The 23,532-nt window shown below is 43.4% G+C and overlaps 1 protein-coding gene across 4 annotated transcripts in view; it reads left to right on the top strand.

Annotated features, from left to right (window-relative positions):
• The first annotated feature begins 6,387 nt into the window (after positions 1–6,387).
• LOC112237328 (lipopolysaccharide-responsive and beige-like anchor protein) overlaps positions 6,388–23,532 on the top strand; it is a 338,807-nt gene continuing 321,662 nt past the window's right edge. For 3 of the 4 annotated variants that reach the window (XM_042329672.1, XM_042329673.1, XM_042329670.1), the window contains exon 1: positions 6,389–7,309. In XM_042329672.1, coding sequence (XP_042185606.1) covers positions 7,127–7,309 — 183 coding nt within the window. In that variant the 5' untranslated portion in view covers positions 6,389–7,126. Of the gene's footprint in view, positions 7,310–23,532 lie in introns of all 4 variants that reach the window. The other variant, XM_042329674.1, reaches the window with a different exon arrangement.

Genomic DNA, 23,532 nt, shown 5'->3' with positions numbered 1-23,532 from the left:
GAGGATCGGTAGGATGGTCAGTTTTACGAGGGTATGTTTGGCAGCATGAGTGAAGGATGCTTTGTTGCGATATAGGAAGCCGATTCTAGATTTAATTTTGGATTGGAGATGCTTAATGTGAGTCTGGAAGGAGAGTTTACAGTCTAACCAGACACCCAGGTATTTGTAGTTGTCCACGTATTCTAAAACAGAGCCGTCCAGAGTAGTGATGCTGGACGGGCGAGCAGGTGCGGGCAGTGATCGATTGAAAAGCATGCATTTAGTTTTACTTGCGTTTAAGAGCAGTTGGAGGCCACGGAAGGAGAGTTGTATGGCATTGAAGCTCGTCTGGAGGTTAGTGTCCATATGTTAGTGTCCACAGTGTCCATATGCATAAACATGGAACTGAGTATAAAATATAAATTAGATCAGCCACTGGTTTTTACTGTGGCAGTGAAATATGATGCACCAACACTTTCACAAATTAACAAAATTCAACTTACAGTCGCTGTCTGTGGAGAAATTAGCAGTCATATGAGCAGACCCATAATAACTTAAATAACTTCACCCAAAATATTCACTCACATATTCATGATGAAGGAAAGACTATTCACCTGAATTACAAGAAAATAAACACAATATTGTTTTCCAAACTCAGTCCAGGGGACCCCAGGGTATACATGTTATAGTTTTGGCCTAGCACTACACAGCTGATTCAAATAATCATAATGTAATGATGCGTTGATTATTTGAATCAGATGTGTAGTGCTAGGGCTTAAAAACAAAACATGCATCCCTTGGAGTTTGGAAAACACTGACTTAACTATTCACAACATGTTATGCATGTTATGTTAAACTACTGTATATCTTATATGCATGTTATTCTGTTAAACTATATGTTATATGCATGTATATTACTCAATACTCTGCACTGTATTACACTATTCAGTCAGTCAAGTACACTGCGTGACAGTCAGCCCTGATATGCTGTATTAGTGAACCAACAAGTGAATATTTAATGAAGAAAACAGGTTGAACCTGAATCTCAAACCGTTAACATTCCATGCAGGTGTGTCTGGCTTCCTCCCGTTATTAGGACACTGATACAACTGTGTCACTACAGGGTTAGGGATGATGCCTAGCTGGGCTGAACCTGGTGACAATGTAAACATTGACATACATTCATTCTAGACCTACTTTGTCTCTACACTCTTAGAAAAAAGGGTTCCAAAAAGGTTCTTTGGCTGTCCACATGTAGAACCCTCTGTGGACAGGGTTCTTTATGGAAACCAAAAGAGTTCTCCATGGAACCAAAAAAGGTTCTTCAAAGGGTTCTCTTATGGGGACAGCTGAACAACCCTTTTGAGTTCTAGATAGCACTATTTTTCTAAGATTGTATACAGTATCTGAAAGGTACTCTTTAATGTTCAACATATGTCCTAATGTTGGTGAGGCCTAATTCGGCCAAATCCCTCATATGGACAGTATACATAAATCATATACATTGTATAAATGAGTCTGAATGTGCATGTTAGAGACATGTTGTAACACCTAGTGAAGATTCATTTAAATAGAATTAATAACATTCCTGTCATCTCCTTGTCAGGGATAATCCCTGATCAGGAGAATGGAAGTGGGGGTCTTTAAAGCTCAACAACCATCCAACATGGAGTAAGTTCTTATCTTGCCACTGAAAACGTTTTGAACCACTCATCTGGCTTTAAAATCATCAGGCGCCGAAAATGTTCTTACTCTTGTCACTGAAAACGTTTTGACCTTCTCGCCTGGTTGAAGTCAACCAAAATCAAGAGAGGTGCAGCAACCTCTTCTCTCACAACATGCCTCCAAAAACGTTATCTTGATTTGCCTGCCATATTGCCTACCTTCTGTAGCATGCTGCTAAAAATCAGCCTCCTATTCAGAAAGGCATCATCATCATCATCATCATCACAAGGATACATTTACCCACTGAGCACACACTGGTTGAATCAACGTTGCTTGCTTTCCAAACTGTACGTTTTTCCCACGATGTGTATTTCGACATTTGCAAAAGGCAAACCGACAGCTACATTGAATATAATCCATAGATGGCAGTTTCCATTGAAATCAGGACTGGCAGCCAATGATAGTGTACCCATGAGTTTAACACTCAAATTGCCAGGGTAAGAGGTTCCAAATCCCCTTTATGCATTATATGTCTATGGCCACAATGCAACAAGCTGTATATTTGGCGTGCATGCTGGTCAAATTGCGGCCTCCCCGACTGTAGGCAACCGGTAACTGCCAAAATAAAGGAAACACTTAAGTGAGGGATACAAAGTGAATGTTATGGTGTGTGGGGTGCAATTTCCTGGCATGGTTTATGTCCACTTGTAGAATCTATGCCAAGGCGCATTGAAGTTGTTCTGGCAGCTTGTGGTGACCCAATACACTTTATGCTGGTGTTTCCTTTATTTTGCAGTACACTGTATGCACTTCTGATACAATTTAACTGATATATCCACCGATATTTTTTTGAAACTATTGATCCTCTGTGGCTATATTATGCTCGTCACGGTCGTCATAAACAGGAGACCAAGGCGCAGCGTGGTAAGCGTACATTCTACTTTTATTAACCGAATGCAACAACGAACAAAACGAACAAAACGAACAAAACGAACAAAACTAACTAAACTAACTAAACTAACTAAACTAACTAAACTAACTAAACTAACTAAACTAACTAAACTAACTAAACTAACTAAACTAACCTTGAAGCTAATATGGCTAGTGCAGACAGGCAACTAAACATAGAATAAGAACCCACAAACTACCCAAGGAATATGGCTACCTAAATATGGTCCCCAATCAGAGACAACGATAAACAGCTGCCTTTGATTGAGAACCAATCTAGGCAACCATAGACATATAAACACCTAGACTACAAAAACTCCTGGACATACAAAAACCTCTAGACAATAAAAAAACTAAACAAACCACCCTCTCGTCACACCCTGACCTAACCAAAATAATAAAGAAAACAAAGATAACTAAGGTCAGGGCATGACAGCTCTCTGGAGTATTTTGAACATTGAGAGCAGGCTCCTGTGGTTGGATAAAAAAAAAAACGTAATTGTGTTTTTTTGGCTCTTGGGCCCAGCCCCTGACTCACGCAATTGACCAGTCACATTTATTTATTATGCAGTTTTTTATTAATCGGTTACCCAATCAAGGCAGGGACCCCCAGTTACCCACGTGGGCACCATACCTCCTCTCCTCCCCCCTCTGATGATTAGTAGAGCAGCAGCAGCAGGTTGTCTACACTCATTGAGAGTGGGCTCCTGAATCCTCTTGTGGTTGCAGTCAAAAAATTATAATATATACTGTATATATGCTTCATGGGCCCCCCACTGGCCTGGGCCCAGGGGCTTCAGCCCCGGTAAACCCCTGCATTAAACCGGCCCTGTCCATGTCATTTCAACAAAATGACATTGAACCAAAGTGGAATAGACCTTGAATTGACATCTGTGCCCAGTGGGTAGTCTCTGGAGAGACATGTGTAATTCCCTCTTGTCATCATAATGCAACAGCCTTCACTCAGCTTAGTTTTCTGATCGAATCTGCCACATGGGGGGGTTCAAAGTAAATCCAAGCTTCACGCAGAATACATTCCTTAAAGAGAACAGTCAAGAGGATGTGTTTTCGAACTGTATGGTTTTAGAAGCCTTTATTTGTTCAGGATATTAAAAATATATATATTTCCCTCAGGTATTGATTTGGAAGGATATAATGAATGTTCATCCAATCAAAAAATGACAGCACTTTGGCACAAAGCTGTGTGAGTAGCTGAATTCATTAATGCGTTGTGGAACACAAAAGACAAAACAAGAAAAGAAAATGTTGTAAATGAAATGTGTATTTAATTTACATCATCAAGGTTGCAGTTCAACAGCACACTGTGAAATACAAGTTACTATATCAACACTCTCTCTTACTTTCATTTTGTAGGTTACCTCAGGTAAGTCAGTGCAAAAGTGTCTTGACTTGAACCCACTCAATGTAGCCTGCATGTAAATTAAAGCATTGCACTGTAGTAAGCACTTGTATTTCAGGTCACTGCTACTGAGACCAACCTTGACTTTGTCTACGTCCCAAATGTAACCCTATTCCCTTTACAGTGCACTTCTTTTTGATCAGAGCCCCCTATTCCCCAAATGGCTCTGGTCAAATGTAGCACACATTAAAAGGAACAGGGTGCCATTTGGGACGCATAATCTGTCTGATGCTGGAACTCAAGTGACTGCCTTGTGTCCAAGTGTCCCCAGGGAGAGGGACTGCTTGTGAGGTCAAAAGAATTGTGGCGCTGCCTGACTCCTTGGCAACAGCACTAGAACTGTGTCCTAAAATGGCACATTATTCCCCACACAGTGCACTCCTTTTGACGAGAGCCTTATGGGCCCTGGTAAAAAGTAGTGCCCTATATAGGGAATACTGTGCCATTTAGGATGCAGCCTAGGACTGGGAGGCATCCCACATTCCACTGAGCAACTGAAGTCATCCTGTATCAGAGCCTCCTAGGAGATGAGAGGAGACACACATCTTTATGATGCAATAACGATCTTTGTTCAAATACATTGCATTTGATCTTTGCTTACATTTCAATCATACATAGGCTATTCAATGTACGTAGGCTAAATGAAATAGAAACCTATCTGACAATGTATCTATTTGGTCTCATAAACGTCTTAAACAAGTTTCAAGTTTTAATGTCACGTGCACAAGTACAGTGCAATGCCTTTCTTGCAACATGGGTCAGTGACTGGAAGAGGCAGGAGAAGCATCGCTGTCACATCGTTTTAATGTCTAGTTTCTATCACCTCCGGTTGCATTACAGCTGTCAATGTTCCACTGCATGGACTGTAGAGAGAAGCATCACAATTTACATATCTCATGTGAATATGACTTATATATTTTTTTACAGCAGGACATTATTTTGTCTACTCTTATTTTTTTAGCAATAATATAAACATGTTTACAAATGTTTCCCCGTCTACACAACTGTAACCATGGTTGCATAATGTGGGTAGATAATGCCTAAAGTCTGCCTATAGGAGAAAATAAACATTACATTGACAACCATTATTACAGCCTAATCCTTAGAGTTTTTTTATGCAATTTGTTTAATGCAAAATCTCTGGTATGTCTTTGAGTGCACAGCGGTACATGACTCCTGACTCGAGTAAGTATCTTCCTCTTGCCTTCAGACGTCCAACCGGCTGCAATATGAGGCGAAATTGTACATTTAGACTCTATTCCTTTGGAACCGAATGTTTGTGAAGCCCTGCTCGTTTCCTGCATTATGAGCCTCCCCTCTGTCCCTAACATGAACAAGTCCACAGCGCCATCCACCTGGGCTACACCTGAGACCATTGAGATACATCAACGCCCGAGACACCCTGTCGAAGTCACTCGATGCCCACTGCGCATGCTCCACTCATTACGGTTCTCTTAGCAGCAGGATATTATGCTGGCAGCACGATTGCGGATTTTTTCCCCCCGTAAATAAGAGTCTCCGGTTAATACATGCTAAACTTTGAGAATATCCATTTTTTTTGCAATCTATGGCGGTACAACTGTTTTTCACAGCATTGCAACCAATGTATTGATTTTCTTGTATTATTTATGCATTTATTTAGAAAGTTTAAACAAATACTGGAATGTTGAAAGCTATTGTGTAGGCTGCATTTAAAGAAATACACGTTTAATAAAATACAAATATATGTTATTGGAATTATTCAATAGAGTCTGCAAAACTTAAATTGGTCTCTTGTGCTAGGCAACGAGTACTTTTTGGGTTGTAGAGACTACCTGTCTCATATAAACTGTGATGGGAAATACTCCGTTTCATCTCTACTAACCAAATATAATTAGCTTTGGCGGTGGACTATGTCGCACAGCCAGCTGCTGGCTTTTCACCCCCCCCCATAGCCAACAATGCAGAACACTGTTATAGACTCTACATGGGATACATATTGGCTTGTAAAGATTACTTTTCTACCTGCCTCAGATAAAGTTTGGTGTGTCAAATACTCAGTTAATACTCAGCCAGCAGCAGACCGTGTGACACAGTCCCCTTCAAAAATGACACATATTTGGTTATTAGAGACCCTACTGAGTATTTTCCACCCCACATTAGCTGAGACATGTATAACAGTTACCTCTACTGTATGTGTATGTAGGTCTTATATATTTTTTCTCTTTTTTTTTCTTCATAAATTACCTATTGTCTTTTCTTGTTGGCACAGTAAAAGTGGCTATTGATTCAAATGTAATATATGTTGAATTGTAATGTTTTGAAATGCGGGCTTTTATTTTAAAGGTTTCCTCGTTACCATACGAACATGACATCATCATTTGTGCCGCTGGCAGAATACTGGTATAATACTGTCATGGCGGGGAAGAGCTGTAGCAGGGGGTAAATCAGGAAGAGAAAGCGCTGTAAGTGGGTTAACACTGAAATTTGAACAAGTCTAGCAGTTTTTAGGGAAGGACCGAGTGGATGACTGCTGAGCACCACTGGCGCTGTTGCGGTACTTGAGACACGTTTAGGAGTTCTTGCTCATGACAGCACTCTACCTGTCAAGCCTGCTGTGACAATAGCAAGTTCTACTGCTGTAGCTTGGCTGGACTAGTGAATAAATGAAAGTCGCAGGTGCCTCTTATATTTTGATAGAGGGGAGGAAGGGCAAGGTCTCTGCGACTTGCCTTTAGAACCAAATCTTTTTAAGCCGGTCCATTTTAGTGAACGGTTTTTGATGCATTATTTCATTCGCCGCCTCATCAAGTTTCTGACCGGGGGAGAGGAGTTCTGCATGGAAACGCAGTGACAACTCCAATGTCGCGGTGTCATCGGCTAGAAATCAAACCCTCATGCTCCTGTGCCTTTCGCGGACTACAAAACATACTTTGTTGACTCGAAGGCTTATTTTGGGAACTGTTTTGAATGGGGAGGGAAATATTTTCGTTGTTTACCTCCAGACTGTCGACATAACTGGAAAGAGGATACCATTGTTTTTTTTTTTCTTTCACCGACTTTCCTGTATCCCATTACCGCCTTTGGGGGTGAACAGGTGCCTTACCTGTTACCGCCACCTGTCCTCCTGTAGCAATGGCTAGCGAGGAGACGCCTGGTGCTGGGCGACCAGCCGGGCAAGGTGATGGAGCTGCGGCGGTGTCGCTCAACCCTGGGATCCCAATCCGAGGAATCAAAATGAAATTCGCTGTCCTCGCCGGCCTGGTGGAAGTTGGGGAAGTTTCCAACCGGGACATTGTGGAGACCGTCTTCAACCTGGTAAGCTGATTATCGGAAGCCACACTCTAATCTAAATAGTCCCTGGAAACCGTCCATAGAGGATCATGTTACACTGTCTACCAACCTACCTTTTCTATTTTTCTGGTACACCTTAGGCTACATCCTGGCCACAATATGTGTTTATAATGAAGGCTATATTGTGACTCGGCTACTTCATTAGCTAGCCTACTATATGGTCCAATAGCTGAGTACATAATATTTACTTTCCATGATAAGGTAACTAGAGTAGTAGGCTATGCGGAACTAGGCTATAGCCTATTAGTTAGAAATGTGTGGGATAATGGTGCATAAGAGTTTTCTTTGTAGAATTTGTATGGTGATGGAAATGCTATATTGGTTTTACAAGTCATTACTTGGAAAAGCTTTGTAACCAAGCAGCGAGGCATGATCACTTTTCTTATTGTTCATACAGGATGCAATGTGCATGGGTTTATCCTGTTCATAGTTTAGAAAAATAATGTTTATAGCCCTACAGTGGAGGTGTCGTAATACCCATAAAACCTAGCCATCCAGGGAAATGGTTCCAATAGTTTTTTCCACCATCCATTTTTCCCATAGGAGATTTTAGAAACATTTAAAATAAGGTCTGTGTTTTGTGTAGGCTTACCCTGGCGTGGCGTTTTGATAGCCATGTAAGGTGAATATATTAATAAGTCACTTTATCCTAGCGAGATTTACACGGTTATCAAAACGTCACGCCAAGGTAAGCCTTCATGAAACACAGTCCTCATTTGAAGTGTTTCTAAAATCCCCAATGGGAAAAATGAATGGTCGAAAAACGATTGGAACTATTTCCCTGTTTGACCGCTAGATTTGATAGGTATTATGACTCCTACTGTGGCACTCTATAAGTACTAAAGTGACATCTTAGTGACACTTTAGTAACAGTTCTACAGTGGGAGTGTAATAGACACAAGTGCATACTTGTTGGACTATAAGTATATGGGAACAGGGCCTACATGATATCTCTGTCATGATTTCAGTTTGTTTAAAAGAGGTGTGTCATATTTCATGATAGTCTGCTCAAATTGCACAATATTATTCTAAGGTATCTCTGCAAGGTCTCTCTCTCTCTCTCTCTCTCTCTGTCATTGGTTGGCTGCAGACATTGAGGCTCAGGTCTAGGAATGAATGAAACTAATAGAGGATAGGCTAGTGAGTCGCTGAAGCAGAGCATGGAGGGTTAAGTGGAAAAAGAGCAGGAAAGGCTGGCAGTTAATGAGAAAGGGAGGAATAACTGCTTTGTCACTGTGGCAACACAATGGAGTCACACACACACACACACACACACACACACACACACACACACACACACACACGGCACTGTGTCCCTCCCTCCCCACGTGAACACTAAAGTCCCTCAGAGTCAGCCCTCACCCTCAGGTAGCCGTGAGGAAAGTGGATAAGTGTCTGGCTGCTGGAACAACGCCCTAGCATTTAGAATGCTGTTTCAAATGTCATTCCAAATATAGAATTCCAAGCATGATTTTTTTTTTTTTTTTGGGGGGGTCAAACATTTTTCTGTCGTTGATGTCTTTCAGTTGAACGATATCACAGTGGTACTAGTCTTATGCACCATCGTGTTTCCGAGCTCGGTTTTCAGCTTTGTGCTGCTGGCCTGCACGGTGTGAGATAAATCTTGAAATATTATCCCTCCAGCGACGTGTCTATTATAAAGTGCATATTCATGATAGTTTCTTTATCCAGAGAGGAGAAGACATAATTGCAGTACACAGAAATGAGCAGTAGAGACAACCTGCCAGGTCTCCGATGTGCCAGAGTGAGGAGATCTCTCAGGCTGTGCCTGCATCCCAAATGGCACCCTATGATCTCTCAGGCTGTGCCTGCATCCCAAATGGCACCCTATTCCCTACATTCTGCATTACTTTTGAACAGAGCCATATGGGACCTAGGTCAAAATTAGTGCACTATATTTTTTTATTTATTTGGTTTATTTCACCTTTATTTAACCAGGTAGGCAAGTTGAGAACAAGTTCTCATTTACAATTGTGACCTGGCCAAGATAAAGCACCTTATTCCATATAAGGGAATAAGGTGCCATTTGGTAAACAACGTGAGTCCCTGTGACTACTGATGCGTTTGTACCTGACCTGTCTCCCCTCCATTCCCTCTTGTTTGTTTAGCATGGCCAATGTCATTTGAGGTTTTTGAGACATGGCACTTTGCATTTCATGCTCTGTGCTCTTCTTTCTGATCTCTCCTTCTGCTCTCTCTCACACACACACACACACACACACACACACACACACACACACACACACACACACACACACACACACACACACACACACACACACACACACACACACACACACACAGCTGGATTTATCATATTGGCTGGAACCTCCTCTCTCAGAAGTGGCTAATTTGCAGTCGCTCCGCAGATGACTCATACACCCATTGTTAGGTCAAAGACACAATACATTTTTCCTCAAACAAATCTCTCTCAAATTAATAGGATATCCAGCCAGACTTAGGATAGTGCAAGGGATCATGGGTAGCGTAGCATTCTGAATTAGGGCTGTCCCCGACAAAAAAAAAATCTTGGTCTACCAAGAGTCGTCTGTTCTTTCGACAAATCGATTGGTCAACATTTTTAAACATGTATTTTTCCATATGTAGACACATCCTATGTGTTTTAATCAAATAAACAATATGCACTGAGCTTATCTGGTGCTTTCAGCGCACTGTTTGATGAAATAATTAAGATGCACAAATGACTAGAGGGAGCCGACCTAATTGATTTGTTTGTGCTCAGACTTGCTGTGCTGTGTTAAAGGACAGTGAGTGACTGTGACTAGCATCCATTGTCTCTCTCCTCCATGTTACAGTGACCACTACTGAACTTCAACAGTGTTTAATCTGCTGTCCATGTTGCTGAAGCTGCAACATAATTACAGCCATTTCTGACTGAAAAGTTCTATTACCAAAATCCCTCATGTTTAGGAAAAACATTCCCTATTCCCTCAACTAGTGATGCACCGATATGACATTTTTGGCCGATACCGATATTAAAAATTTGAGCGTCCTTTTTAAGCATTCTAGTGCAGTTAATTAGTTAGACCACTGCGCCCATGTGTGTGTTAAGGCACTGCATCTCAGTGCAAGAGGCGTCACTAGAGTCTCTGGTTCGAATCCAGGCTATATCTCATCTGGACATGATTGGGAGTCCCATAAGGCAGCGCACAGTTGGCCCAGCGTTGTCCGGATTTAGCCGGGGTAGGCTGCCATTGTAAATAAGAGTTTGTTCTTAACTGACTTGCCTAGTTAAATAAAGGTCACACACACACACACACAAGTTATTTTGTTGTCATTTACGTATGTCCCCATTACCAGTAAAACATAATCAAAACCTATTTTTTCACTTACTTGCTGTGCTGTTTCATTGTTCATTTGTTCAATTTCATTCTCAACCAGGATTTCTATGGAACGCCGTTTAGGTCTTTGCGTGTCAAAAAATATACTATTTACCACTATTTGACATGCTAAATAACACTATTTGACGTGTCAAATAAGCTTGTTGACCAATCAGGACCTGCATATGACTGCACATCACATAATAATTGAACGCGTTCATACATTTTTTACGTGTTGATTACACTCACTTGTATTTCATATGTCACAACGATTCATCGATACAGCTATGATGCTGGTAAAGTTGTCTCAGGCACCTATAGTGTTGGTAAAAAAAAAGCTAGCTAGCTCATGGATGCACAATGTTCTTCCCCAAAAACATAGCAAAACGTCATCTGTTTCAGTAGCTATATGGTTAGTTAGCTGACTATATAGCTAGGTGTCATCCTCTAAAAATAACCCTAATTTATATGACCGTTCTCATTTGATTAGTGGTGGTCGGAAGCTAGCCACAATAAGGATTAGCCACAATAGTGGACTTTGCGGTTAGCCTTCAAACTAAAATATGGCATAATTCTACTATTTGCATCACTGTCAATGACAGTTTTATTTTGAAGGCAAACCGCAAATTCCACTATTGTGCTTAATCCTTATTGTGGTTAGCGTCACAACACAACCCGTTCTGGTTACAGTGCTACTGTATCTATTTTGACATGCAAAGACCCAAACGGGGTTCCATAGTATGTATGTCATGAAGCTAATAGCAGTGACACTATTACTGTGTAACTCCGGTAGGGCAACATCGGAAAAATAGCGCACTTGGTAGTGTTTACCGGTGCAGAGAACAGTTGATTGTCAAGGGCAATGAATTCCATTATCTTGGCTTTAATGGATATCACCTTTGAGTTGTATCGCTGACATTTTTTTACTCTCTCAAATGACTGCTTGACTTGTTGACTGCTCGATCCACACAGCAGACATTGTGGGCTAGTTTAGGAATGCTATGTTACATGTATATGGCAAAATTTGACGATGTCAATACCCCATGTACCTTCGTTATATAGGCTTTGACATCGGCATTAAACTAGACATCCGATTCCGATATGTTCACCAATATATCGTGCACAACTACCCTCAACCCTTGCACGTGACCAATAGGGCCTGACCTATAGAATATTATAACAAACTCTGAACACGTGACAATAAAATGGGCACAGGGGACGTGACAAACTCGAAACAGGGGAATGTACTTACTGGTTGTTCAGAAGGTAAAGGGTGAAGTCAGATCTGTGGTATAAATTTGACTGGTTGTGGAAAATACTGGAGATCAAGACAAAGAAGGTAATTAGCAAGCGCTGCATCCATGTTATGTGTCGCAAACCGGTGCTGTTAGATTACAGTATCATTTTTTTGGACTGTTTGGAACAATGTAAACAACACTAAATAAATTATCAGGTTACCAGAGAGTCTGTTGTAATATTTATTTTTGTAAAGCCTTTATTACGGCAAAGACCAAAAACAGTTGCATTCATTTATGAATGTAATTTCTGAAATGGAACGGTTTGCTAATTATTCCATAATCACTTTATTTTATTTTAAAACGAAATTACTTGATTGCATTTAAAAACATGACTGCTGTGACAACATGTGATAATATGAATGATTGATTGATGCTGTAGCCTATATAAGTATTGAAATATAGGCCGTAAGTAAGTTACGGTATTAAGACTAAACAGGATGTGGTCTTTGGCCTACAGCTCGATGGTGGTTATACAATGCTGCTATACTAAGCCTACTGATGATAATGACATGACTTATTATTATTATGATGATCATAACGATAATAATAGAAATAAGGAGACCAAGAAAAAGAAGGGTTATTATTATAACTTTGCTATTATACACATAGCAATATGGTCTAGGAAGTTGCGGCAATTCAACAGTGTTTTAGAACCGCGGACAGCCATCACTATACAATGCGGGAGAAAGCACGTTTGTTATAAAATAATTTGTATTAGCATTGCACCATTGTTCTTATGTTATAACCATATACAATTCAGTAGCACATGTCTTAGTGATGGACTGCCATCCCCACGGCCTCCACAATGGATCAGTCCACTCAGACAGGTGTCTTGTACCCCATGAAATTATTCTTGTTTTTTGCTACTGTTCGACTAAAGAAATCTCGATCGACCAACAGCCTATCGACCAGTTGATACCTTCCAATTGGCGCCAGATTTTCATGCAAATATCCTAAAATCTGCATAAAGAAAATATGCGCATTTTCCCACCAGTGGTGTTTACCAAACTGACTCGTTGCGGGTAAATTCAGTGCGTGATGACGTAGTGCATAAAACATGTAATTTTTTTGTACCAAATAAAAATCTAAAGTTCATTGTGTTTCCATTGCATTTTCATCTCTACCGATAGTTTTGTCACAAACTGTTGCGTTATATAGTGTATGTGCCAACTCTGGTCTCTGCATGTGTGCTCTAGCCAACAGCTGGCAGATACAGTGCTGCTAGGCTAGTGTACATGATGACTTTATTATGGATAAAAGCGAGAATATTTTATTTTAAAAGTCGTGTTTTTTTATTTTATTCAATAGAGTGATCAGGGACGTGCAACTATAGTTTTCCTTCGAAAACAACACATTCAGCAGAAGTGGCTTCATTTTTTTTATCAGATTACAACAGAAGTACAACACTGTTTGGCTAGCAGCCACACAAGTAAATGATCTAACAATGAAAAATCTTATTTTTTGTGTATATACGATGCATGGCCATCGTAGTTCTAATGTTTATCATAGAAAGAATGTAGCCAGCTACATTTATTTTGCTTGAAGTTCATCTTGCATTTTAGCAGAGAACAGCAGGCTACACCTAGAAAAGTGGCTGCACATCAGTCAGAGCACTGTCTCCTGATAAAATTCCCGTTTGTGAATTCTCATCAGAGTAGAGAAGTGCAAGTAAAGCACCAAATTATCCTGACGCCGAGCACAAATTGCAATAAAGAGCATTTTAGATCTGCGTTTACAAAACGCAGCAAGATGTGTCTTATGCGTTTTTATCATTTTGTTTTTCTTCTGCGTGAAATACTCTACGTTAACACAACCCCTGCATTATGGACAATAGCTAGGCCTAGCTATAGGTCTACCTCAGGCCGTCACACTCAGCCAGGCAGCTTGATTTAACGGCGCCTTCCCACTCACTGGAAGCTGGATCGTATGCCAGTCTGGCTCTGCTCTGTAAACCATTGACTCAGAATGACTAAGACTGCTGGGCTCTGCTCTGACACTGGAGATGGGGGATTTGGCTCTGTGGAATGTCACCTGGGTTTTACTCCAAGCCAGGTCGCTATGGCTGGGCAGGCCCATGATAGCCTTTTGTAGTGGTTGCCATGGAAACCATGCATGCGAACAGGCAATCAGGTTCCCCTCTCCCTGATGCTGTGGAGTAGGTGAAGTTTCCCCTAGACGCTGGGTCAGTTTAGTATTTTTCCCACTAATAGTTAGGTTAGGATTGGGGGAAGGGGAAACTGATCCTAGATCTGTACTTTGGTGAAACCTCTGAGCTAATACTGTAGTGGATATGGTCAAGGTTGTTAGAGAGTTAGAGTAACTACTTTGTGCATATGTGTGCATTTTCTATTTAAGTTCTCATGCAGAGGGACATGGCCTTTGTTGTACCTTGTGCTTTCATTCATAATTCAAATAATTCTGAACTTTTATTTGAGTTTGTTTGTAGGCCTCTGTCTGAATCCAATTATTGCATTCAGTCTTTATAGATTAACAGCTCCTCTTGTCTCAGATCTCATAAATATTTCAGCCTGTGCTCCTGTATTCAGTTTCCTCAGTAGAATGTCATAGACACCTGAGCTGCATGTATTCAGTTTCCTCAGTAGAATGTCATAGACACCTGAGCTGCATGTATTCAGTTTCCTCAGTAGAATGTCATAGACACCTGAGCTGCATGTATTCAGTTTCCTCAGTAGAATGTCATAGACACCTGAGCTGCATGTATTCAGTTTCCTCAGTAGAATATCATAGACACCTGAGCTGCATGTATTCAGTTTCCTCAGTAGAATGTCATAGACACCTGAGCTGCATGTATTCAGTTTCCTCAGTAGAATATCATAGACACCTGAGCTGCATGTATTCAGTTTCCTCAGTAGAATGTCATAGACACCTGAGCTGCATGTATTCAGTTTCCTCAGTAGAATGTCATAGACACCTGAGCTGCATGTATTCAGTTTCCTCAGTAGAATATCATAGACACCTGAGCTGCATGTATTCAGTTTCCTCAGTAGAATATCATAGACACCTGAGCTGCATGTATTCAGTTTCCTCAGTAGAATATCATAGACACCCGAGCTGCATGTATTCAGTTTCCTCAGTAGAATATCATAGACACCTGAGCTGCATGTATTCAGTTTCCTCAGTAGAATATCATAGACACCTGAGCTGCATGTATTCAGTTTCCTCGGTAGAATGTCATAGACACCTGAGCTGCATGTATTCAGTTTCCTCGGTAGAATGTCATAGACACTTGAGCTGCATGTATTCAGTTTCCTCGGTAGAATGTCATAGACACTTGAGCTGCATGTATTCAGTTTCCTCGGTAGAATGTCATAGACACTTGAGCTGCATGTATTCAGTTTCCTCGGTAGAATATCATAGACACCTGAGCTGCATGTATTCAGTTTCCTCAGTAGAATATCATAGTCAGCTGAGCTGCATATTACAGAAACCCTGTTCCTTTATCTGAATCCTGACCTTCAGTGTCTCTGCTTAGTTGACTGTGGCAGAATCAATTTTTTTATTTTGTGATGTCATCAGGCTTTCATGTTCTTTCTCGTGTGTGTGTGCACCGAATATACAGATGTCGCATGCCTCTCCTGTTCTGTTGGGGTGATATTGATGACGGGGTCCTTCTCGGAGGCAGGCTGCCTGTCAGGAGAGAAATGAGGTGCTCCGAACTAGAGCATCTCCTCTCGCTGACGCTTTAAATAGCACACACACAATATCACATTGTACAATTTCTACTGAGGGCACAGGGAAGGAACAAGGCAACTACTCTCTCCAGGCGTGCTCTCTCCTTCTTTCTCTCTCCTTCTAATCTTGACACATGAATGATATCCTATCTGCTCCCTCTGTCACACACAAGACTTATTCTACCTCTCTCTTTGTCTCTCTCTTTGGCTCTCTCTTTGGCTCTCTCTTTGTCTCTGTCTTTGGCTCTTCCCCCCTTTTTTACTCTGCTGCTGATCCCAAAAGGATAGTTCTCTATTTTCTTTCAACACCTCCCTCCTGCCCTCTTCTCTTCCCTCCTTTAATATTCCCTCTTTGACTCTGTATCCACAGACAGATAAGATTCAATAACACACGCACTCCATTTCTTTGTGAAGCTGTGCTGTTTCACATTCCCTCGCTGTAACCACCTCCCTCCGGACAGAAATTGGCCTGATATATATTTTTAAATCATGTGAATGAAATTCTAGTAGGCCTTCTGCTGCTGCAATCATGTTGAAGCGGACGGTTTTGAAGGCCTGGATGTATCTCGGCCCAAACTGGTTTTAATCAGTTTAGGGTTTGAGACCATAACACTTGTATTTGTGACCCTTTGACTTGGCAGCGAGACACCAATGTTTTAATTGGTCGCTAGGTTCACAATTTGCTTATTTATTTATTATCATAATTTACTCAAACCGCAATTGGTATGCAAACCAGCTATTAAAAATGTTGGTCTGACGTCTCGGATGAATCTTTGTGATGCGCAATTGTAATCATGCTCTTTTTGAATGAACATTCCCCAAAAACATCTTCCTATTTTAAATGTGGACTGCAAAGTACGTCTACCCGGCAGAATAATATCATGATGACTTGTTTTGCAAACTCTGCCATCACATGTAGCCTACACTGTACAAAAGCACCGCTAGCCAAACACGAGGCCCCCAATTGAATTAACGGACAACTACACTCTCCACCTTTTTTTTTCTCTCCCCCAGACCTCAAAAGTGGTCTCTTGATGTGGTTTAAAAATACATTGTTGTGGTTTCAGAAAGAGGGTTTGAAGGAGACCTATAATACTGTAGGCTCAAACTTGTTTTAGTCAAATTGTTATGTGTCCATTTTCTGCTTAACTACCATCATGATGACTGGGTGTTTATTTAGCCAACAGGGGAGCAGATAATCACCTACAGTGCTTCAGTCATCATCTCTCTGTGCTAACAAACATACGGACTTGGGGACAGCTCAGAGGATTTAGTATCCTTAACTAGAGGTCGACGGATTATGATTTTTCAACGCCGATACCAATACCGATTATTGGAGGACCAAAAAAAAGCCAATACCAATTAATCGGCCGATTGAAAATAAATAAAATAAAAAATTGTTACATTTTTTTCTTTTTTGTAATAATGACAATTACAACAATACTGAATGAACACTTATTTTAACTTAATATAATACAATATAATACATAAAATCAATTTAGCCTCAAATAAATAATGAAACATGTTCAATTTGGTTTAAATAATGCAAAAACAAAGTGTTGGAGAAGAAAGTAAAAGTGCAATATGTGCCATGTAAGAAAGCTAACGTTTAACTTCCTTGCTCAGAACATGAGAACATATGAAAGCTGGTGGTTCCTTTTAACATGAGTCTTCAATATTCCCAGGTAAGAAGTTTTAGGTTGTAGTTATTATAGGAATTATAGGACTATTTCTCTCTATACCATTTGTATTTCATTAACCTTTGACTATTGGATGTTCTTATAGGGACTTTAGTATTACCAGTGTAACAGTATAGCTTCCGTCCCTCTCCTCGCTCCTACCTGGGCTCGAACCAGGAACACATCGACAGCCACCCTCGAAGCAGCGTTACCCATCACTCCACAAGGGGAACAACCACTCCAAGTCTCAGAGCGAGTGACGTTTGAAACGCTATTAGCGCGCACCCCGCTAACTAGCTAGCCATTTCACATCGGTTACACCAGCCTAATCTCGGCAGTTGATAGGCTTGAAGTCATCAACAGCGCAACGCTTGAAGCACAGCGACGAGCTGCTGGCAAAACGCACAAAAGTGCTGTTTGATTGAATGCTTACGAGTCTGCTGCTGCTGCCTACCATCGCTCAGTCAGACTGCTCTATCAAATCATAGACTTAGTTATAACATAATAACACACAGAAATACGAGCCTTCGGTCATTAATATGGTCGAATCCGGAAACTATCATCTCGAAAACAAGACGTTTATTCTTTCAGTGAAATACGGAACCGTTACGTATTTTATCTAACGGGTTGTAACGGTTTTCTAGTGGTGATGAAGGAGAGTCGGACCAAACTGCAGCGTGTCGATTGCGATCCATATTTATTAAACAAAACGTAAACACGACTAAACACTAACTCTACAAAACAATAAACGTAATGAAAACCGAAAACAGCCTATCTAGTGCAAACTAACAGAGAGTACAAGTAAGACACTAAGGACAATCACCCACGACAAACTCAAAGAATATGGCTGCCTAAATATGGTTCCCAATCAGAGACAACGATAAGCACCTGCCTCTGATTGAGAACCACTCCAGACAGCCATAGACCTTGCTAGACAACCCACTAAGCTACAATCCCAATACCACCACCAAAACCCCAAGACAAACACACCACAATTACAAAAACCCCATGCCACACCCTGGCCTGACCAAATACATAAAGATAAACACAAAATACTTTGACCAGGGCGTGACAGAACCCCCCTAAGGTGCGGACTCCCGAACGCACCTCAAAACAATAGGGAGGGTCCGGGTGGGCGTCTGTCCATGGTGGCGGCTCCGGCGCGGGACGTGGACCCCACTCCTTTAATGTCTTAGTCCCCTCTCCCTTCGTCCCTGGATAGTCCACCCTCGCCGCCGACCATGGCCTAGTAGTCCCCACCCAGAACCCCACTGGACTGAGGAGCAGATCGGGACTGAAGGACAGCTCGGGACCGAGGCAGCTCGGGACTGAGGGAAGCTCGGGAGTGAGAGAAAGCTCAGGAGTGAGAGGAAGCTCAGGAGTGAGAGGAAGCTCAGGAGTGAGAGGAAGCTCAGGAGTGAGAGGAAGCTCAGGAGTGAGAGGAAGCTCAGGAGTGAGAGGAAGCTCAGGAGTGAGAGGAAGCTCAGGCAGGTAGATAGATCTACCAGCTCCTGGCTGGCTGGTGGTTTCAGCAGATCCTGGCTGACTGGCAGATCCTGGCTGACTGGCAGATCCTGGCTGACTGGCAGATCTGGAAGAGTCTGGTTGACTGGCAGATCTGGAAGAGTCTGGTTGACTGGCAGATCTGGAAGAGTCTGGTTGACTGGCAGATCTGGAAGAGTCTGGTTGACTGGCAGATCTGGAAGAGTCTGGTTGACTGGCAGATCTGGAAGAGTCTGGCTGACTGGCAGATCTGGAAGAGTCTGGCTGACTGGCAGATCTGGAAGAGTCTGGCTGACTGGCAGATCTGGCGGCGCTGGGCAGACTGGCGGCGCTGGGCAGACTGGCGGCGCTGGGCAGACTGGCGGCGCTGGGCAGACTGGCGATGCTGGGCAGACTGGCGGCGTTGGGCAGACTGGCGGCGCTGGGCAGACTGGCGGTGCTGGGCAGACTGGCGGTGCTGGGCAGACTGACGACGCTGGGCAGACTGACGACGCTGGGCAGACTGGCGATGCTGGGCAGACTGGCGATGCTGGGCAGACTGGCGACGCTGGGCAGACTGGCGACGCTGGGCAGACTGGGGGCACTGGCGGCGCTGGGCAGACTGGCGGCACTAGCTGCTCCATATAGGCTGACAGCTCTGGCGGCTTCTTACAGACTGACCGCTCTGGCGGCTCCGTGCTGACTGGCAGCTCCTTGCAGACTGGCAGCTCCTTACAGACTGACAGCTCCGTGCAGACTGACAGCTCCGTGCAGACTGACAGCTCCTTGCAGACTGGCAGCTCCATGCAGACTGGCAGCTCCATGCAGACTGGCTGCTCCATGCAGACTGACATCTCTGGCTGCTCCATGTAGACTGGCTGCTTCATGCAGACTGGCAGCTCGGGCTGCTTCATGTAGACTGACAGCTCTGGCTGCTCCTTGCAGACTGGCAGCTCCATGCAGACTGGCAGCTCCATGCAGACTGGCTGCTCCATGCAGACTGGCTGCTCCATGCAGACTGACATCTCTGGCTGCTCCATGTAGACTGGCTGCTTCATGCAGACTGGCAGCTCGGGCTGCTTCATGTAGACTGACAGCTCTGGCTGCTCCTTGCAGACTGGCAGCTCCATGCAGACTGACAGCTCTGGCTGCTTCATGCAGACTGGCAGCTCTGGCTGCTCCATGCAGACTGGCATCTCTGGCTGCTCCATGCAGACTGACATCTCTGGCTGCTCCATGCAGACTGACAGCTCTGGCTGCTCCATGCAGACTGGCTGCTTCATGCAGACTGGCAGCTCTGGCTGCTCCATGCAGACTGGCTGCTTCATGCAGACTGGCAGCTCTGGCTGCTCCATGCAGACTGACATCTCTGGCTGCTCCATGCAGACTGACAGCTCTGGCTGCTCCTTGCAGACTGGCAGCTCTGGCTGCTCCATGCAGACTGACAGCTCTGGCTGCTCCATGCAGACTGACAGCTCTGGCTGCTCCATGTAGACTGGCTGCTTCATGCAGACTGACAGCTCTGGCTGCTCCATGCAGGCTGGCAGCTCGGGCTTCTCCATGCAGGCTGGCAGCTCTGGCTGCGCTGAACAGGCGGGAGACTCCGGCAGCGTAGGAGAGGAGAAAGGCTCTGGCTGCGCTAAACAGGCGGGAGGCTCCGGCAGCGCTGTAGAGGAGGAAGGCTCTGGCTGCGCTGAACAGGCGGGAGGATCCGGCAGCGCTGTAGAGGAGAAAGGCTCTGGCTGCGCTAAACAGGCGGGAGACTCCAGCAGCGCAGGAGAGGAGAAAAGCGCTGGCTGCGCTGAACAGGCGAGGCACACTGAAGGCCTGGTGCATGGTACTGGAACTGGTGGTACTGGATCGAGGACACGCACAGGAAGCCTGGAGCGGGGAGCTGCTACCGGAGGACTGGAGTGTGGAGGTGGCACAGGATGGGCTAGACCGTGAAGGCGTACTGGAGATCTTGAGAGCAGTGTTGGCACAGGATGTGCAAGGCTAGGGATGTGCACAGGAGGCCTGGTGCGTGAGGCTGGCACCAACTTCACCAGCCGACTAACACGCACCTCAGGACGAGTATGGAGCGCTAACCCAGGTGCCATCAAATCCCCAACACGTTCCGTCGGGCGAATTCCATGCAAAAAGCACCAACACAGCAACTCCCTCATTTCTCTCTCCTCCAATTTCCCCATTAACTCCTTCACAGTCTCTGGTTCTGGTCTCCTCCTTGGCTCCTCACGATAAACAGGGAGAGTTGGCTCAGGTCTGACTCCTGACTCTGCCACACTCTCCTGAGCCCCCAAAGAAATTTTTGGGCTGATTCTCAGGCTTCCATCCGCTACGCCGTGCTGCCTCCTCATATCTGCGCCTCTCAGCTTTCGCCGCCTCCAGTTCTTCCTTGGGGCGGCGATATTCTCCAGGCTGAGCCCAGGGTCCTTTACCGTCCAGTTCTTCCTCCCATGTCCATTTCTCCAGGTGGTGCAGCCTCTCCCACTGCAGCTGCTGCTGCTCCTGCTGCTGCTGCCTCTGTTGCCTCTCCTGTGGTTCCTGCCTGTTAACACGCTGCTTGGTCCGTTGGTGGTGGGTGATTCTGTAACGGTTTTCTAGTGGTGATGAAGGAGAGTCGGACCAAACTGCAGCGTGTCGATTGCGATCCATATTTATTAAACAAAACGTAAACACGACTAAACACTAACTCTACAAAACAATAAACGTAATGAAAACCGAAAACAGCCTATCTAGTGCAAACTAACAGAGAGTACAAGTAAGACACTAAGGACAATCACCCACGACAAACTCAAAGAATATGGCTGCCTAAATATGGTTCCCAATCAGAGACAACGATAAGCACCTGCCTCTGATTGAGAACCACTCCAGACAGCCATAGACCTTGCTAGACAACCCACTAAGCTACAATCCCAATACCACCACCAAAACCCCAAGACAAACACACCACAATTACAAAAACCCCATGCCACACCCTGGCCTGACCAAATACATAAAGATAAACACAAAATACTTTGACCAGGGCGTGACACGGGTGGCATCCATAAGTCTAAATATTCCTGTTACATTGCACAACCTTCAATGTTATGTCATAATTACGTAAAATTCTGGCAGCCCAAACTTTTGTATATACACTGACTCTGCGTGCAATGAACGCAATGGAAGTGACACAATTTCACCTGGTTAATATTGCCTGCTATCCTGGATTTCTTTTAACTAAATATGTAGATTTAAAAATATATACTTCTGTGTATTGATTTTAAGAAAGGCTTTGGTGTTTATGGTTAGGTACACATTGGAGCAACAATACGCACCGCATCGATTATATGCAACGCAGGACACGCTAGATAAACTAGTAATATCATCAACCATGTGTAGTTACCTAGTGATTTATGATTGATTGATTGTTTTTTATAAGATAAGTTTAATGCTAGCTAGCAACTTACCTTGGCTTACTGCATTTGCGTAACAGGCATTCTCCTCGTGGATTGCAATGTAATCAGGTGGTTAGAGCATTGGACTAGTTAACTGTAAGGTTGCAAGATTGAATCCCCCGAGTTGACAAGGTAAAAATCTGTTGTTCTGCCCCTGAACGAGGCAGTTAACCTACCGTTCCTAGGACGTCATTGAAAATAAGAATGTGTTCTTAACTGACTTGCCTAGTTAAATAAAGATGAAATAAATCAGCCAAATCGGTGTCCAAAAATACCGATTTCCGATTGTTATGAAAACTTGAAATTGGCCTTAATTAATCGGCCATTCCGATTAATCGGTCAACCTCTATCCTTAACGCCTTCCTCTGGTGGCTCTCTTTACACTTTGATGAGACAGACGTGTGTCAGCTAATAGACCAAAGAGCCTCTGAACTTGGCCTTCATAAAATGGAGCTGTCCATGACTTTGTCTGGCTTAGATGCTATTCAGCATAACTTCTGTGGCTGTGGTTGAGAGCTTCTGGTTCCTTGGTGTCCACATCACCAACAAACTATCATGGTCCAAACATACCAAGACAGTTGTGAAGAGGGCACAAGAAAGCTTATTCCCCCTCGGGAAACTAAAGAGATTTGGCATGGGTCCTCAGATCCTCAAAGGTTTCTACAGCTGCACCATCCTGAGTGGTCGCGTCACTGCCTGGTATGGCAACTGCTCGGCCTCCGACCGCAAGGCACTATAGAGGGTAGTGCGTGCGGCCCAGTACATCAAGCTCCCTGCCATCCAGGACCTCTATACTAGGCGGTGTCAGAGAGAGGCCCAAAAAGACTCCAGCCACCCTAGAATAGACTGTTCTCTCTCTGCATTGTTGGTTAAGGGCTTGTAAGTAAGCATTTCACTGTAAGGTCTGCACCTGTTGTATTCGGCACGTGTGACAAATAACATTTGATTTGTGGTGTTATTGATTTTGGTTGTGGTCTACAATGTTGCTTCAAGTCAGATCTATAGAGGTTAAACAGAAAGCTATTTAAATTCAATAATGTGACATTGTCCCCATGGTTACCATGGCAGCCCATCATTTGAAAGGCTATTATATATATATATAATGCATTTTTGCTGCCACTTTTAAGAGGAAGGCTAAATCTAATTATCATTTAATGTTTCTCCCCTTTCATTTTCATAAATGCCAACGTCTTTAACTTTCTATGCCAGACCAGGCTTACAGACCAGGCTTACAGAC

This window comes from Oncorhynchus tshawytscha, linkage group LG11, assembly GCF_018296145.1.
Source record: "Oncorhynchus tshawytscha isolate Ot180627B linkage group LG11, Otsh_v2.0, whole genome shotgun sequence".
In the NCBI taxonomy this organism is placed as follows: domain Eukaryota; kingdom Metazoa; phylum Chordata; class Actinopteri; order Salmoniformes; family Salmonidae; genus Oncorhynchus; species Oncorhynchus tshawytscha.
The sequence above is the reverse complement of the archived record's forward strand: the minus strand, read 5'-3'. Positions and strand labels throughout refer to the sequence as shown.